General features: G+C 43.4%; 1 protein-coding gene across 1 annotated transcript in view; it reads right to left on the reverse strand.

Moving 5' to 3' along the window:
- LOC125464944 (importin subunit alpha-7) overlaps nt 1-19,291 on the reverse strand; it is a 122,401-nt gene that overhangs the window by 49,312 nt on the left and 53,798 nt on the right. Inside the window, exon 5 of the mRNA XM_059654427.1 lies at nt 9,228-9,322. Coding sequence (XP_059510410.1) covers nt 9,228-9,322 — 95 coding nt within the window. The remainder of the gene's footprint in view (nt 1-9,227; nt 9,323-19,291) is intronic.

Genomic DNA, 19,291 nt, shown 5'->3' on the forward strand with positions numbered 1-19,291 from the left:
AAGCTGACATTTCGGGCCTAAACCCTTCATCAGAAATGGGGGATGGGGACAGGATTCTGAAATAAATAGGAAGAGAGGGGGAGGTGGACCGAAGATGGATAGAGGAGAAGATAGGTGGAGAGGTGGAAAAACTGCTTGATGTCCAAACATGACTGGTATTCGGTGATATGTGGGTGGAGGGGTACAAAGGTGAACCCCTTGCTGAGGACTGACTGTTTGTCCTCTGTCAGGGGGAGGTCTGGGGAGATGGTGCACGGTTGGGGCAAAATTGGGAAGGCTTGAATGTGGACTGTAGTCCATTGGGGATGATCTGGTTCTGTAGGCAGGTGCTGAGGAAGGTGATGTGGCTTTGGTACCTGGTTTGCTTCAGGACGTCGACGAGCAGTTTCAGGGCCGAAGAAATTACAAGAGAGTCGCAGTGGGAGAGGGATCCCCTGAGGTTGGTCCGGAGGGTAGAGAGTAACTTCTTCAGGTTAGGCATCCTAGAAGAGGCTTCGCAGTGAGGTTAAAATTGTGATCAGAGATAATGCGAACTGCAGATGCTGGAGAATCCGAGATAACAAAGTTTGGAGCTGGATGAACACAGCAGGCCAAGCAGCATCTTTCCTGCTGTGTTCGTCCAGCCCCACACTTTGTTATCTCGGATTCTCCAGCATCTGCAGTTCCCATTATCTCTGACCACATGAACCAAATCCTCAACTTCCACAGCAATCACCCTAAAGTCCACAAAACAAAGCTGTTTAAGGACCTATTAAAATGGGCCGCAACCTTGAAGAAAGCATAGGTCTGCAGATTTTGGAAAAGTGCGGACGTAGTAGGGTTATTGTAATGGGTGACTTTAACTTTCCCAATATTGATTGGAACCTCCTTCGAGCAGAAGATTTGAACGGAGCTGTTTTTGTAAGGTGTGTTCAGGAGGGTTTCCTAAGTCAGTACGTTGACAGGCTGACGAGTGGACAGGCCATTCTAGACTTGGTGCTCGGAAACGAGCCGGGGCAAGTATCAGATCTTGTGGTGGGAGAGCATTTTGGTGATAGTGACCATAAATGCCTCACATTCTACATAGCTATGGAGAAGGAGAGGATTAGGCAAAATGGGAGGATATTTAATTGGGGAGGAGGAAACTATGATGCGATTAGACATGAGTTAGGAAGCATGGACTGGGAGCAATTGTTCCATGGTAAAGGCACTATAGACATGTGGAGACTGTTTAAGGAACAGTTGTTGCAAGTGATGAATAAATATGTTCCTCTGAGACAGGCAAGAAGGGGTAAGATAAAGGAACCTTGGATGACGAGAGCGGTGGAGCTTCTCATCAAAAGGAAGAAGGTAGCTAACATAAGGTGGAGGAAGCTAGGGTCAAGATCAGCTCTAGAGGATTACAGGCAGGCGAGGAAAGAGCTCAAAAATGGTCTGAGGAGAGCCAGGAGGGGGCACGAGAAAGGCTTGGCAGAACGGATTAGGGAGAACACAAAGGCATTTTACACTTATGTGAGGAATACGAGAATGGTCAAAGGAAGAGTAGAGCCAATCAGGGATAGCATAGGGAACTTGTGTGTTGAGTCTGAGGAGGTAGGGGAAGCCCTAAATGAGTTTTTTGCTTCTGTCTTTACGAAAGAAACGAACTTTGTAGTGAATGAAACCTTTGAGGAGCAGGTGTGCATGCTGAAACAGATAGAGATAGAGGAAGCTGATGTGCTGAAAATATTGTCAAACATTAAAATTGACAAGTCGCCAGGCCCGGACCAGATTTGTCCTCGGGTGCTATGGGAAACGAGAAATGCAATTGCTTCGCCACTCGCGAAGATCTTTGCACCCTCACTCTCCACTGGAGTCGTACCTGAGGACTGGAGAGAGGCAAATGTAATTCCTCTCTTCAAGAAAGGAAATAGGGAAATCCCTGGCAATTACAGACCAGTAAGTCTCACGTCTGTCGTCTGCAAGGTGTTAGAAAGGATTCTGAGGGATAGGATTTATGACCATCTGGAAGAGCATGGCTTGATTAAATGCAGTCAACATGGCTTTGAGAGGGGCAGGTCATGCCTCACAAACCTTATCGAGTTCTTTGAGGATGTGACTAGAAAAGTTGATGAGGGTCGAGCTGTGGAGGTGGTGTACGTGGACTTCAGCAAGGCATTTGATAAGGTCAGGAGGAATGGGATACAGGGGAACTTAGCTGTCTGGATACAGAATTGGCTGGCCAACAGAAGACAGTGAGTGGTAGTAGAAGGAAAATATTCTGCCTGGAAGTCAGTGGTGAGTGGGGTTCCACAGGGCTCTGTCCTTGGGCCTCTACTGTTTGTAATTTTTATTAATGACTTGGATGAGGGAATTGAAGGATGGGTCAGCAAGTTTGCAGACGACACAAAGGTTGGAGGTGTCGTTGACAGTATAGAGGGCTGTTGTAGGCTGAAGTGGGACATTGACAGGATGCAGAGATGGGCTGAGAGGTGGCAGATGGAGTTCAACCTGGATAAATGCGAGGTGATGCATTTTGGAAGGTCGAATTTGAAAGCTGAGTACAGGATTAAGGATAGGATTCTTGGCAGTGCGGAGGAACAGAGGGATCTTGGTGTGCAGATACATAGATCCCTTAAAATGGCCACCCAAGTGGACAGGGTTGTTAAGAAAGTATATGGTGTTTTGGCTTTCATTAACAGGGGGATTGAGTTTAAGAGTCGTGAAATCTTGTTGCAGCTCTATAAAACTTTGGTTAGACCGCACTTGGAATACTGCATCCAGTTCTGGTCGCCCCATTATAGGAAAGATGTGGATGCTTTGGAGAGGGTTCAGAGGAGGTTTATCAGGATGCTGCCTGGACTGGAGGGCTTATCTTATGAAGAGAGGTTGACTGAGCTCGGACATTTTTCATTGGAGAAAAGGAGGAGGAGAGGGGACCTAATTGAGGTATACAAGATAATGAGAGGCATAGATAGAGTTGATAGCCAGAGACTATTTCCCAGGGCAGAAAAGGCTAACACGAGGGGTCATTGTTTTAAGCTGGTTGGAGGAAAGTATAGAGAGGATGTCAGTGGCGGGTTCTTTACACAGAGTTGAGAGAGCATGGAATGCGTTGCCAGCAGCAGTTGTGGAAGCAAGGTCATTGGGGGCATTTAAGAGACTGCTGGACATGCATATGGTCACAGAAATTTGAGGGTGCATACATGAGAATCAATGGTCGGCACAACATCATGGGCTGAAGGGCCTGTTCTGTGCTGTACTGTTCTATGTTCTATGTAACCCACTGCAACACCCCAGAACTTCGCAGGAAGGAGGGGCACCAACACAAGGACTTCGCTATCAATGGACGCCCCACCAACTTCATCTGCAGATGACTACTGGATAGGCAACACCAAGAGGTCACAATGTCATATGTCAAGAATATATGGGAAGTGACAATGAGAATCCTACGACCACTAGGAATCAAGATAGCACACAAACCCACAGCTGCACTATGACAAACACAAAGGATAGAGCCACCGTACCCACAACATGCAGTACCAATGTAGTGTAAAAAATACTGTGAAAGGACTGCCAAAAACACTACAACAGCCAGACAGGAGGCAAATTAGCCATGAGGATACGAACACCAGCTAGCAGCAAAACAACACCTCAAGTTTTTCTTTATTTCACTGCAAACAGACAAAGGCCATGAATTTAACTGGGACGACATGACCACCCCAGCTCAAATGCACACATGCATGGGAATTCCGAGGCCTGGTTCTCCACCCATAATGCAATCAATAAACATGTGGAATAAAAGAACCAGAAATGACACAAAACACCTCAACAGATCAGGTAACATATATACTAAGTGGAGTGGAACTACTTTGCTTAATCAGAGGGCACAGTGATGTTACTTAGAATGATGATGAAACATCTGATCTGTAATCAGCAGCTCAGCGAGCAAGTCAACAACCTAAACTGGAGGCATTATTTATAGTATTTAAGAAATTGCAGTCCAAAGAGATTGTTTTTACTTTGTGAGTTAGACCTCAATTAGTTAAGTGCATCTAGTAAATCCTGAAAAGTTATAAAACCTGTCAACGTCACTATATCAAAAGGAGAAACTGTAAATGAGGGGCAATTAATCCAAAAGGTCAGTCCAGAGTAGGCTACATTGTCCTAGTTGGAGCTTAGGAAAGATGTCCGGTTTCAATTCTTCAGGGTGTTTGCTGAGGGGGGATTTCGGCTGCAGTTTGGAAGTATGATTTCCAGCTTGTTGAGAGAAGTTAGATAAAGTAAAGTGTTAGACAGACTTGTGCTCTAACCAGAATAACACGTGTTTATCAGTGACCACCTGGAAAGCAGATATGCCTTACTCTGAGGAACAGAAGCTGGAAGACAGCACAGACAAAAGCTAACAGCAAGATCTGCAGATGACCTCAAGGTATCGTATTGCTAAAGATATTAATCAAGTATTGGAAGAGCAATTAGTACATCAGATGGAGACCACCACAATCAAGAGAGACCAAATATCAGTTTTACCTCCAAGAAAAGCTGGAGTGAGGGGAAATTCTTCAGATGCCTCTGGCTCCTGTAGGTGGCCCCTACAGGAGTGAATAAATTTAATACTGAGATAGTAGGAACTGCTGATGCTGGAGAATCCGAGATAACAAAGGTGTAGAGCTGGATGAACGCAGCAGGCCAAGCAGCATCAGAAGAGTAGGAAAGCTGCCAGTTCTGGTCGGGTCCTAACCTGAAACGTCAGCTTTCCTGCTCCTCTGATATTGTTGGGCCTGCTGTGTTCATTCAGCTCTACATCTTGCTATCTTAAATTTAATACTGATGTGTCATCTAAAGAATTCTTGGGAGAAAAGGAAGTAAACTTTAAATTAACAATGCAGCATCTCAGGAGCACAAAAGCTGACGTTTCGGGCCTAGACCCTTCATCAGAGCTCTGATGAAGGGTCTAGGCCCGAAACGTCAGCTTTTGTGCTCCTGAGATGCTGCCTGGCCTGCTGTGTTCATCCAGCTTCACACTTTGTTATCTTGGATTCTCCAGCATCTGCAGTCCCCATTATCGCTGATTTAAATTAACAATGCCTGCTTTATTCGAGTTTTTTTATTTACAATAAACATTGTTGTGTTGAAACAAAGAAGTGAAATCCTCAAGTGCAGTGTCATTGAGAAAAATTAGGAATGCAGAATTTTAAATGTCAATGGACCCTGGCCATATTGTAAACAGTGCAGTGAGAGGAGGCTGTGACGCAGCTCTACATTAGTTACCTAAGCAGTAGGATTGGAAGGCTTGTGAAGCATTCCCAAAGTAGATGCCTGGCAAATATTTGTAGCTGTACAGGTAATGGCTAAGTGTCCTGACAAAGCCAATACTCAATATAGTAAATCACACAAAACTATACTCCCTCGCTGAAATAACTGCACAGAGGCTGCGTTCCGTCACTAAGTCACTTTTTTAAAAAAACTAGTGCACCGTATCCTGGCTGTTGCCAGCCACCTCGGAGTCAATCCTCAACTGAGGGAATTCTAATCTGGGTATAGTGGCCAGCCAAGGCTTTCCCAATTGGGATAAAAAGGTGTAGAGCTGGATGAACACAGCAGGCCAAGCAGCATCAGAGGAGCAGGAAGCCTATTGTTTTGGGTCAAGACCCTTCTTCAGAAATGGGGGAGAAGGGTTTTCTGAAATAAATAGGGAGAGAGGGGGAGGCGGATAGAGGATGGATAGAGGAGAAGATAGGTGGAGAGGAGACAGGTCAAAGAGGTGGGGATGGAGCCAGTAAAAGGAGTGTGTGTGGGTGGGAAGTTAGGGAGAAGATTGGTCAGTCCAGGGAGGACGGACAGGTCAAAAGGACAAGAGGAGGTTAGTAGGTTGGAGATGGGGGTAGGGCTTGAGGTGGGAGGAGGGATAGGTGAAAGGAAGGACAGGTTAGGGAGGCAGGGATGAGCTAGGCTGGTTTGGGATTGTTGCCCCAGGTTAACACCCCCAGTCATGAGCCTCAGTCAATGGCGGTCCATCTGGTCCCAATCACTACATTCCTCCCCCCACAGTCTGGGGATGTAGATCTGGTCTTTCACTTATAGCTTCTTTGAGGCACTTTTGCCCCATGTCCTGTTCCTCCGATTTGGACTGACACGGGGCTTGTACCAGACTGTGATCGTCTCTTGTATCTGGGATGTCTCAGTGGAGTTTCCTCCTCCTCTTCCAGTATCAAGGCTGCATTCATTTCAGACTCAAGGGTTTCCTCACGATGAGACGGAGGGGGAGCACCTGCAGTTTCTGCCAGGCCTTCTAGCTATTCAGAGGGGCCACGTATGTTTTGCTCCTACTCCACTTGCGAGGTAACAGCTTTCAGGTGATTTGTACGTTTGTTCAGGGCTGAATCACCTACCTGAACTTTCTAAGCCATAGGATGTGACCTCACATCAACCTTGCCTTGTACCCATACAAAGCCATTTGCATGGTCCCAGCACGAAGCTTCATAGCTTGAATTAAATGGTCTCTCTCATGCAGAGGTGGCATTTGGCTGGCATTGGCATTCTGGCTGCTGTTTCACCATCACCCCCACCCGCCAGGACTGGGAATATCATCAGGTTTCACCTGGTGCGGAGTCTTCTCCCCATCAGCAACTCTGCTGGAGCTATTCCTGTTGTTGCGTGTTGGGTGATCCCATAATTGAACAGGAAACAAGACAACTTGGTATCGATTGGCGACGTAGGCTGTTTCTTTAAGCCTGCCACCAATGTTCAGACCACTCTTTCTGCTAGGCCACTGGATGATGGATGGTATGGAGCTGTTCCCATGTACCAAAGAGGTATTTGACTTCAGAAAATACTCAAATTCCCTGCTGCTAAACGATGTCTCATTGTCCGCGACCAATATTTCTGGGAGTCCGTGTATTGCAAATGATGCTCACAGCTTCTCAATTGTCATCCCCAGGTTTGCTGAACGAGCTTTACGTATGTCTAACCACTTTGAATTGGCGTCCACAATGAGCAGGAACATTGAGCCCATGAAAGGGCCAGTGTAGTTGATGTGCAACAGAGACCACGGTTTACCCAGCCATTCCCATGAATGTGGGGGAGCTGCTGGTGGCACCTGGGTACTGCCCCACCAATGCAACTATGTCAGCGGCCAACCCTAGCCACCAGACATAGCTTCTTATAGAACATAGAACATTACAGCACAGTACAGGCCCTTCGGCCCTCAATGTTGTGCCGACGTGTCAGTGTCTTCATCTTGGAAGCCCCTGGATGATGCTGGTGGAGTTCAGAAAGTATCTTTCTCTATTCATTTTTGTGGGATGTGGGCGTAGCTGGTTGGGACCAGCATTTCTTGCCCATCCCTAGTTGCTCTTGAGAAGGTGGTGGTGAGTTGCCTTCTTGAACCGCTGTAGCCCTCCAGCTGTGGGTTGACTCACAATGCCATTAGGTCCTTTACTCAGGACAGTCACCCTTGCTCCCCGCAGTGATATGCCGTCCTCCACTTTGATCTGGTCTCACCGAGTCCAAAAACATTTCAATCCTGTTTGCAATGGCCCTTCTGTTTCCATCATTACCATCAGCTATTTCAGTTTTGCTAGGACAGGATGTTTTTGTGGCCACAGTCAGACACTGTCCCTAGTGACTGGAAGGGTGTCCAGGAAGTTTAAACCCAAAACGGACTCTTCTAGGGGAGGCATCACTAGTGGAGTATCTGCCAGTGGGGAGGTGGCTCAAGGCATCAGCAATAGCCACTTGGAATCCTGGACAGTGTTCTAACTTGTACTTGGTACATGCTGAGAATAAGGGCCCAGCACTGAATTCTACTGGAAGCAATGGGTAGCACTGCCTTATTTTCCTTCAGTAGCCCTAGCAAGGGTTTGCGATCTGTTCCTATGACAGATTCCTACCTGTAAAGCTACTGGCAGAACTTCTTCATACCAAAGATGACCACCAAACCTTCCTCTTTATTCAAGCATTCGGCATCAGCAAAAGTACAGGAAGGATATTTATCAGGTGTTCCTCTCTGTTGGGCCACTGGTGAGCCAACACTACCCTGATACAAACAGCAAGGCATTGCATGTTAGCCCCACTTCTCGCTTCAGATTGTCGTGGGCCAACATCTTACCTGATGATAGCTGCTTTTTCACTTCCCTAAAGGCTGCTTTGGCTTCACGTCCATTTCCAAGGTTGATCCTTTTTCAATGAGTGCCAAGATGAAGGCCAGGTCACATATGAATTTTCATAATAATTCACTAACCCAAGGAATGGCCTAAGCTCTTGTACAGATGCGGGAACCAGGGCTCCCTTGGTTCCCAAATCATTACCACTGAAGTAACTACACATAGACTGGGTCTTGTCATGAAATCACCTTTTATTTACTAGTGCACAGTACACTGACTATGGACTATGGTAACTTGGTGAAAGAAAATCAGTGATTATTACAAAATATGCCATTTCAAATTGTGGTAATCAAAATCAAATATTCAATGTTTATCAATGTAATTCACTACTTTGGAGATCTGGTAACCTAAGACAAAATCCTTAGTTTGTAAAATTATAGGACATGAATGTATCCACTAATATTGTCGAAATTAATGATTATTTTCTTATAGTGCGCTAAACAAATCATAACTTTGCAGTTTCCCACAAAATTCTACAGAGGTTGCAATGTTAGGCAATAGACTTTAGTTACTAATTTCTTGGCTACTCCATTTGAACATGACAAGGCCACTCAGGCTTTTCCACCATCCATTTTGATCATGTCTGATCTGTAGCTTTTTTCTACTTGTCTACATTTTTACACTGAAGATTTGATTAGGAATGTAGAGAAGGTGAGCGAGTTGGGTCTGTACTCATTGGAGTTCCGATTAGGAGGTGGCCTTATTAAAACAGAAGAATTTCAGAGGACTTGACAGGTGAGAGGATGTTTTCTTTTCTGGTAGAATACTGAACTGTGAGCATTTCAAAATAATGGTCTACCATTTAAGGTTGAGGCAAGGATGAGTTTTCTTCTCTTGAAGGGTCAACCAGTCTGAAGAATCATCTTCCCCAGACAGCAGTGAAGGCTGGGTCATTTAGCTAGGTTAGACAGATTTTTTGATTCACATGGAGTTAAAGGCTGTGGGGATACAGTCAAGAAAGTGGAACTGTGGCCACAATGAGATCAGACAGTGCAAGCTTGAGGCCAATTGGCTCTTAGTTCTTATTCAACAAGACAGTGTTTCACTTTGGCATGCTAAACTGCAAACACAACAGCTGACAAAGAATAGCATCAAAAGATTTACCTGTAGCGTACAATTCTCATTTCTTTTCAAGAATTCCACAAATTTTTCTACAACACCAGATGTGTTGATTACTTCATCTATAGGAGGATTTGGCTCTAAAAAGAAACACAAGACTTCATAAAAATAGGAAGACATGTTGTAAGTTTTAAACAGGAATTTCTTTTAAAAAGAAAAAAAATGCAATTTGAACTTTTAAAGCAACTTTGTATAACACACAATTTCAGAAAAAAAAGAAAAAAATGGGCAAATAACTTCAAAACATCTATACAATTTTCCTTGAAATAATAGGTCTCCAGATTCAATAAGCATAGACAGGTGTTTGGTTTGAAGTATCTCAAATCTTTTAATTGAACTTGGACCTGCTGATGAAATTATACTGCAAATCTTTTCAGCATGTAAATATACTGTATCTCATGAGGAAATAAAAGTTATTTTGAGGCAACAGTCCTTCTAAAAAAAGTTTCTCTCAAATTTGATTTCTGATAAAGCACATGGCTTCTAGGAAATGATCACATCACCCAGTTGTTTGGGAGACAAACAATAAAGCTCAAGGTAAGTTAATTACAGATTTATGATTGTGTGTGCAATTCAGATGAGATTGGAGGGAAAGCTGGCTGCAGAAGAGAAAATCTCTGAGATCAACCGATTATTTTGTGAGGGCTCATGATCTGAAGAACCAAAGGGCTGAATAACTGAAGGACTTATAACAGTGAGTTGAGCTACTGGAACAGCCAAGATGCCAAACTCTGGAGTTAAAGAATATCAGAGCAAGAAACATTCTGATACAAGGGGGCTATGCTAAAGATACAGAGGCACTCACATTCATTCACAGGAAACAGACATCACTGGCTAGGCTAGAATTTATTGCTCATTCCAAATTGCCAGACAAGTGAAGAATCAACCGCATTTCTGTGGGTCTGAAATTGCAAGTACCCCTAAACAGGTAAAGAATACAATTTCCTTCCCTGATAGAAATTGTTGAATTAGATAGGTTTTTGCGATGATCAACAATGGTCTCATGGTCATCATTCCACTCAACTCTTCTTTGAATTCTAACTCCATAATCTGTCATGGTAGGATTTGAAACATGTCCCCAGAACATTACTTGGCTCTCTGGATTAATAGTCTTTCAATAATAACAACTAGGCCATTGCCTCCCCTCTGGAGAAGTGAAGAGTAATTCTTGCTGGAAGTGGAAAGCCCAAGAAATCTCAATTCTTCTACACAACGTCCAAGCAGTCAATGCTCCTATTTTTGATGAGTACCAACTTCAGTTTACTGGGGTAGTGATGAACATTATGGCTATATTACGTGTTTTGAAATCTGGATTCCAAACTGGACACACCCATACTTGGCTTTAAATTTGACTTTTATTTCAAAATGTGCTTTAAGAGGAGAAGGACTTAATTACATGAGTTCTCACAGCAGTGCTAGGCTAACTGGAAACATTACTATATGCACTTACATGAGAATTTAAAAATAAAGTTAGTGAGGAAAATTTAATAGACAATGATACACAGCGACCAGTTTGTTTAGGAAGACAGAACTATCGAGGGTTTCTTTCAGTGCAGATTCTGTCAGAGTGAACAGGTCTAAGGCAGAGCTAGCAGACAGAAGAAGTCCTGAGTTACTTATTGTAACTAACAGAGTGCTCCAGAAAAAGGTCTGTGGAAGAGGAGTTTTAGGATCCATGTTAAATATAGCCCCTATATTAGCTGTTTAATGGTCTTGTGATGAGACATTTTCCGAAGGAGATAGATCAATTGAATGCAGAAGTTAGGTTCAAGTACAATCATGTCCTTAGAACAATTAATTTTAAGTGGAAAAACGGATGACCATTCACTAAGGTTTGCGTATCCGTAAGGTTGAGGGTAAAAGTGTTTTTTGTATTAATAGCTCTGACATAGCATAAAGTAGTTCATGATTTTGTATCCTTTTATCTAAATCTAGATGTTTTTGGCTAGGGTTGTTTTCCTTAGAACTGAGAAGATGAGCTTGGACATGATTGAGATATATAAAGTTACAAGGGACATGAATAGGTAGATAAGAAAGAACTTTACCCCGTGGTGAAGGGATCAATGACTCGGGGGCACAGATTTAAGATAAGGGACAGGAGGTCCTTCGGTTGACAGTCACTTAACCACCACAATGGCAAGTGTCTAGTTTGACCCTCATCAAGATGTTCTAACGACACATCAGGAAATTTTCTGACAGTTCCACACTTCCTATCCAATGAGCAGAGCCAGGTATACCTAAAAATGAAGTGAAAAGCTACATCCATGCTAAACAATACAAGTCACATGCTGTAAATGGGGCTAAGCAATCCCGCAACAAACAGATCAAGTCAAAGTTCTCCAGGATGCTGCATGTATGAATGGTAGAAAATAATTAAACAAATTGGGTGAAGGATCCTTCAAAGTGCCTGTCCTCAATGATGGCAGAGCCAAAAAGGGTGCAAAACGGACTGAAGTACTTGCACCCAAGTTCAACTGGAAGGACTGGGTGGAGACCTATTTCAGCATTCTCCTAAGGTCCCCACCATCTCAGATATCAAACTTCAGCTAATTCTATTTTTTTAAAATCCTATTCATTTATTGCAATCAAGAAATTACTGAGAGCACTGAACAGAGCAAAAAAACACTTCAGGTCCTAGGAGCAGAAGTAGCCAATTCAGTCCCTTGAGCCTGCTCTGCAATTTGGCACAATCATGGCTGATCTAATTCTGCCTGCCCTTCATAACCATTCAATCATTTACTGATTTAAATAAGTCTGTCTACCTATCTCCTCATTAAAGTTACCCAACATTCTACAGTCTGGGGGGATTGAATTTCACAGATTCATGACCTTTTGAGAGAAGTAACTTGCCCTCAATTCAGTTTTAAATCTGCTATTCCTTATCCTAAAACTATGACCTCTCGCTCTAGATTGCCCTGGATGGGGAAACGTTCTTTCTATATCTGCTGTTTCAATCTCCTTAGTAACTTATATACCTCAATTAGATTTCCCTTCATTCTTCTATGGACTTAAATTGCTCAACAATAAGACAAACAAACTCCTTCTCTCTGGAATCAAATCTAGCGATCCACTTCTGAACTGCCTTCAATACAACTGAATCCCTCAAGTAAGGGGATCAAAACTGTACATGATACTCAGGTATAGTTTCAATGCCAAAATTCCATTTGCCTTCATTACCACGTACTGTACCTGCATGCTAGTTTTCTGTGATTCATACATTAGGATACCCTGAAGTAGTCTGAAGTTTCTTTCCATTTAGTCAATAAGTTGCATTTTTATTCCTCTGACGAAAATGGATAGCCTCACACTCATCCACATTAAACATCGTGGCAGCAGAGTCATAAAGTCGTGGAAGCAGAGTCATTAGTGACATTTAAGCAACTGCTGGACATGCACATGGACTGCAGTGAATTGAGGGGAATGTAGCTTAGGTTATTTTATTTTTGGATCAAGATTATTCCACGGCACAACATTGTGGGCTGAAGGGCCTGTACTGTGCTGTATTTTTCTATGTTCTATCATTTTGGCCGATTCACTGAACCAATTCATAGCCACTAACTACACTAATCCCATTTGCCTGCACTTGGTCCATAGCCTACAACGCCCTGGCATTTTAAATACGTGTCCAGGTACTACTTAAATGTCGAGGCAGTACTTGCCTAAAGTATTCTCTTTGGCAGCACATTCATATACCTATCTGGGCGAAAATAATTTTCCTCAGATCTCCCTTGAAGTACTTGCTCCTCACCTTAAGCTTAGGTCCTCTGTTCTTAGATATGTCTACTGCGAGGAAGAAACTCTTACAAATGTATCCTGCCAGTACATCTCTTAATTTTGTATACCTAACTCAAACCCCCCTTCAGGTTCCTGTACTCCAAGGAAAACAAACCCAGCCTATTCTCAGCACTCTTCTCATAGCTAAGACGTGCCATCCAATGCAATATTCTGATAAATCTGCTTTGTACCCTCTCCAGTGCAATCATGTCCTCCTGATAGTGTGGAAACCAGAACAGCACATGGTATTCCATCCATGGCCTATCTCATGCTCTGCAAAGTTGTAACAAGACTTCCTCACTTCTATTTTCTTTGCCCCAGCTAATGAAGGCAAGCATTCCGAATGCTGCCTTTTTCACCATCCTGTCTACCTGTGCTGACACCTTCAGGGACCTATGGACTTGTATTCAAAGGTCCCTTTGTTCCCCATTACTACCCAGGGGCCTATCATTCATTGTGCGTGTCCTTCCCTGATTAAACTTCCCAAAATACTTCATCTCACACTTACTGGGATTAAATTTCACATTCTATCGTTCTGCCCAATTTACCAACTGATCAATATCAGACTGTAGCCAAACAACATCCACTTCACTAACACCAACAAAATTCCCAATTATACCTTCAACAGTCATATCTGAGTCATTAATATACACACTGGCAAGGGCCCCAGTACCGATCCCTGTTTGACATCACTGATCTCAGGCTTCCACCATCACTTTGCCTCTTAATTTGTAAGCCAGTTTTGATCCAGTTTGCCAACCTACCTTAGATTCCATGGACTCTTACAATTTGGAACAGCCTTCCATGTTAAATGACCTTGTTAAATGCCTTACTGAAGCCCATGTAAAACACTTCCAACACACTGTCATTATCAATATACTTAATCACCGTTACAAAAACCTCAAATTGCTCAGACAAATCTCCAAGAAATCTGTGAGGATCTCTTGCAGAGGTGTCCTGTGGCTGAGATGACTGACCTCTAACAACCACAGCCATCTTCCTTTTGTCAGGTATGACTCTAAACAGTGGAGGTATTCGTTCCCCCGATTATGATTTCCATTGGCAACAGTATTGCTAGGGGTCCTTGATGCCACATTCCACAAATATTGCCTTGATATCAAAGGCCGACTGCCTTGAGCTGCTTCAACGACCCTCCCCCTATGTTCTTTAATGATTGTAGTGACCGCATGCAACTCAGCAATGAAGCAGTTGATATTAATAGGGCGCTTGACATGGGCAACACTTGAGGCATGTAATGATCATCTCCAACAAGGCAGAATCCAGTTGTCACTAGATGACATCCAACACCATTACTATTGTAAAATCCTGGAGTATATCTTCAGCCAGAGAGCGGTGGGCTGGTGGAATTCATTAGTGCAGTGGAGGCTGGGACATTAGATGCCTTCAAGGTAGAGATCGACAAATTCTTGATCTCACAAGGAATCAAGGGCTACGGGGAGAGTGCAGGGAAGTGGAGTTGAAATGCCCATCAGCCATGATTTAAATGGTGGAGTAGACTCGATGGGCTGAATGGCCTTACTTCCACTCCTATGTCTTATGGTCTATCTCAATTTACTGGAAACTTACTGAACAATCCATAATAAACCACTGCAGCTATAAAAGCACATCAGAAACTGGTTGTACTGCACATGGGTGTCTCCCCAATTTGCTTTCTCACTTATGTAAGGACTATTTTTAACATAGTCTTTTTCACAAGCTGAGGACTGAAATGAGAAACAATGGTTTTAAAACCAGTGTCTGTGAGGGTCTCTCCAGTTTTGAAAGCAAGTAACCTGACACCCATTACACACACACACACACACACAGACACACACACACACACATAAACAATTAGAATTCCTACAGTGTGAAATGAGGCCATTTGGCTCATCAACTCTCAAATGACTCTGTGAAGAGCATCCCATCCAGACCCAGCACAACGCATCGTATCCCATAAACTCACATCTACCCGGACTAATCCACCTAGCCTACACATCCCTCAACACAATGGACAATTTCATCATGGCCAATCCACCCAACCTGCACATCTTTGGACTGTGGAAAGAAACTGGAGCACCTGGAGGAAACCCAAGCAGAACGTGTAAAGTCTACACAGACAGCTGCCTGAGGCTGGAATCGAACCTAGGTCCCTGGTGCTGTGCGGTAGCAGTGCTAAGCACGGAGCCACCATGCTGCCTTTGTCTGAACAAGCAGTAATTGAAGGTGAGCAGCAGACAATTTGGGGCCAAGGTGGTATAGCCCAGGCAAGAAGAAATTGATTTGTCTATGGATTATCAATGATAAAGTCCTTTTTGTCTGTCAACAATACTGCGTGATTAGTTCTCACCATGGAGCATTGGAGGCTGAGGGATGACCTTACAGAGGTTTTAAAAATCATTAGGGGCGTGGATAGGTGAATAGTCAAGACCTTCTTCCTAGGGTGAGGGAGTCCAACACTAGGGGACACAAGTTTACAATGAGAGAGGGAAAATTTAAAAAGGACCTGAGAGGTAGCTTTTTCAGACAGTGCATGCATGGAATGGGCTGCCAGAGGAAGTGGGTGGAGTGGGTACAATTACAACATTCAAAAGGCATCCAGATGGTACATGAATGGCAAGGATTTAGAGGGATATGGGCTGAATGCTGGTAAATGGGACTAGGTCAGATTGGGATGGTCCGTGTGGACAGGTTGGACCAATATGTCTGTTCCCATGCAGAATGACTAACTCTTTAACAGCTTGACACTCAGAACAGGTTACAGAGAGAGAGAGCGAGCGAGAGAGAGAGTGAGAGAAATGTTCAGTTCTTTCCCAGCTCTCTATACTGCATTAACTGTAAGCCTGAGGAAAACTAGTTTACTTCCCTACTACAGCTGTTGTTTGAGCAACTTTTAACTAATAATCAGAAACTTTTTATAAGGGAACCATCCACCCTACAAAGAACGAAGAACAAAGAAAATTACAGCACTAAAACAGGCCTTTCGGCCCTCCAAGCCTGCGCCAATCCAGATCCTCCACCTAAACCGGTCACCTACTTTCCAAGGATCTGTGTCCCTCCACTCCCTGCCCATTCATATATCTGTCTAGATACATCTTAAATGATGCTACTATGCCCGCCTCTACCATCTCCGCTGGAAATGCGTTCCAGGCACTCACCACCCTCTGTGTAAAGAAACTTTCCACACATATCTCCCTTAAACTGTTCCCCTCTCACCTTGAAATCGTGGCCCCTAGAAATTGAGACCCCACTCTGGGAAAAAGCTTTTTGCTATCCACCCTGTATATACCTCTCATGATTTTGTAGACCTCAGTCAGGTCCCCCCTCAACCTCTGTCTTTCTAATGTAAATAATCCTAATCAACTCAACCTCTCTTCACAGCTAGCACCCTCCATACCAGGCAACATCCTGGTGAATCTCCTCTGCATCCACTCCAAAGCATCCACATCCTTTTGGTAATGTGGTGACCAGAACTGTATGCAGTATTCCAAATGCGGTCGAACCAAAGTCCTATACTATGTTTCTTACCAAACAGTGGAAGCATCCGGAGAGAGACAATTAATGCAATAATCTGGCCAGCAGTGGAGTCATAAAAATCGTCTCAACAGTACCTGAGAACAAAGGTTTCTGAACTCTCGCCAGTTTTTCCCCCTCTAATCGTTGGTCTGTGCACTTAAGGGGGAATTTATATTGGGTTCAGAGTTTTAATTAGGAACATTACACACTGAAGATTCATACCTGTTTAACTATAGTTAGATGCTTACTTTTATTAATGTTTTAATACTTTTAATGTCTTTATTACTTTTAATAAATAGCGATTCTTGTTCTGCACAGATACTTGTTCACGTTTTCTGTCTGAAAGTCAAGTAAATTGGGGAAATTTGCATAAAGTCTTTAATTTGAGACAACTCCAGGAATTGCGGGGCTTGATTTCCAGTCTTGTAACACCGGTTGCTTTTCTCAAAATGTTAAGAATCAGGATGAGAGTACAGACCTTCCAGTTCTTGCTGACAAATCTATTTATCTTCTCTCTGCTGCTCTATCAAGACATTGCTTCGAATATAGTATGGTATGTATTTGGACAATAATTTCACTGTCTTTCAAAGCTATGTAACGTAACGTTTCATCTCCTAACATGTGAAATGAGCAAAGTAGTGTGAAATGTGGTTGTTTCTTAACTGACCTGCGGCCAAATGCAGCTCCACTCCATTTATAAATTTGTTGATGACACCACTGTAGTGAGTTGGATCTCAAACAACAACAAGCCGGAATACAAGAAAGTTATAGATAGCTTAATGGCATGATGTAAAGACAGCAACCTCTCCCTCAATCTCAGCAAAATGAAGCAGCAGGTCATCAACTTCTGGTAGCAAAGTGGAGGATGCGTCTGTATCAATAGGTGGAGGTAGAGGTGGTCAAGACCTTCAAGTTCTTAGGAGTAAGTTTCACCAACAACCTATCCTGCTCCATCCATGTCAACGCTACAGTCAAGGAAACAACCAACATCTCAATGTCCTCAGAAGGCTGAGGAAGTTCAGCATGTCCACAATGATTCTTACCAATTTTTATGGATGCATCATAGAAAGCAGCTTATCCATATGCTTTGCAGCTTGGTATGGCAACTAGTCTAACCAAGACTAAGAAATTACAGAGAACTGTGAATGCAGCCTAATCCATTGTGAAAAACCAGCGTTCCTCCCATTGAATCGGTCTATACTTCCTGCTACTTTGGGAAAGCAGCCAACATAATCAAAGACTCCTCCCAGACCAGTTGTACTCTCTTCCATTGGGCAGCAGATACAAGAGTTTGAAAACATGTACCAACAGATTTAAGAGCAACTTCTTCCCGGCTGTTATCAGCCTTACAAACAGACCTCTCATTTGTTTGAGCTGATCTCTTTCTGTACCTTCACTGTAGTGGGAACACCATATTCTACATTCTGTTCTAATACCCTGATGATTTATCATAGATTATAAAATCAAAGAATCCCTATAGTGTGGAAACAGATCCTTCGGGCCAACAAATCCATATTGACCCTTAGAGCATCCTATCCAGAACCATCCTCCTACAAGCCACCTAAGCTAGACATCCCTGAACACTATGGGCAATTTGGTATGGCCAATCCACATAACCTGCAAATCTTTGGACTCTGGGAGGAAACCCACACGGACATAGGGAGAATGTGCAAACTCCAAACAGTTGCCAGAGGGTGGTAACCACTGAGCCACCGTGTCGCCCCTTATGTTATGAAAGGTATGATTAGAGAGTTAGAGTCATACAGCATGGAAACAGGCCCTTCAGTCCAACTTACCTACACCAACCATTAATCTCAATGTGACTTAGTCCCATCTGCCAGCATTTGGCCCATACCCCCCTAACAAAAACAAAGTTGCTGGAAAAGCTCAGCAGGCCTGGCAGCATCTGTGGAGGAGAAAACAGAGTTAACGTTTTGGGTCCGGTGACCCTACCTCAGAAACATAACCCTCTAAACCCTTCTTATTCAAATATCCATCCAGATGCTTTTTAAATGCTGTGATTGTACCCCACCTCCACCAATTCCTCTGGCAGCTCACTCCATACATGCACCACCCTCTGTGCGAAAAAGTTACTCTTCAGGTCCTTTTTAAATCTTTCTCCTATCACCTTGAACTTATGTCTGGTTAGCATGTAAGACAATACTTTTCATTGTGTGTTGGTACATAACAATAATCAATCAAATCAAATGGCCCAGCAAACCGCTCAGTTACAATATTCCCTCTAGGCTGCACAAACATGTAGCGGCGCACAGGCTGGCCTGCTGACATACATACTTCCAATCTTAGGCCTTGGGGAGGTCTGCATGGAAGGAAAAATAAATTAGACAGAATGCAGCTAGTTGCATGAAACTGCCAAAAAGTCTCGGAAAAGGAATTAAACTGATGATTGAAAGTAGACTGACAAGATGGTAATTGCTCAGGTTGGATTTGGCCTGTTTTGTGTGCCGAACTGAAGGCCATAAGAAGCAGGAGCAGGAGTAGGCTGTTCAGCCCCTTGAATCTGCTCCACCATTCAACAGGATCATGGCTGTTTCAATACTCTTCATGCCCACTTTCCTGCTCTTTTCCCATATCCCTTGATTCGCTCACTGATCAAGAATCTGTCTGTCCTAGTCTTAAATACACACAAGGACTCGTTACCACAGAGAACTGTGGGGTAGAGTTCCAAAGACACTCAACAGTGTAACAGAAGAAATTCCTCCTCATCGCAGTCTTAAAATTACTGCCTCTTAATTTTGAGA

Source organism: Stegostoma tigrinum, chromosome 24 (assembly GCF_030684315.1).
Source record: "Stegostoma tigrinum isolate sSteTig4 chromosome 24, sSteTig4.hap1, whole genome shotgun sequence".
NCBI classification, from domain to species: domain Eukaryota; kingdom Metazoa; phylum Chordata; class Chondrichthyes; order Orectolobiformes; family Stegostomatidae; genus Stegostoma; species Stegostoma tigrinum.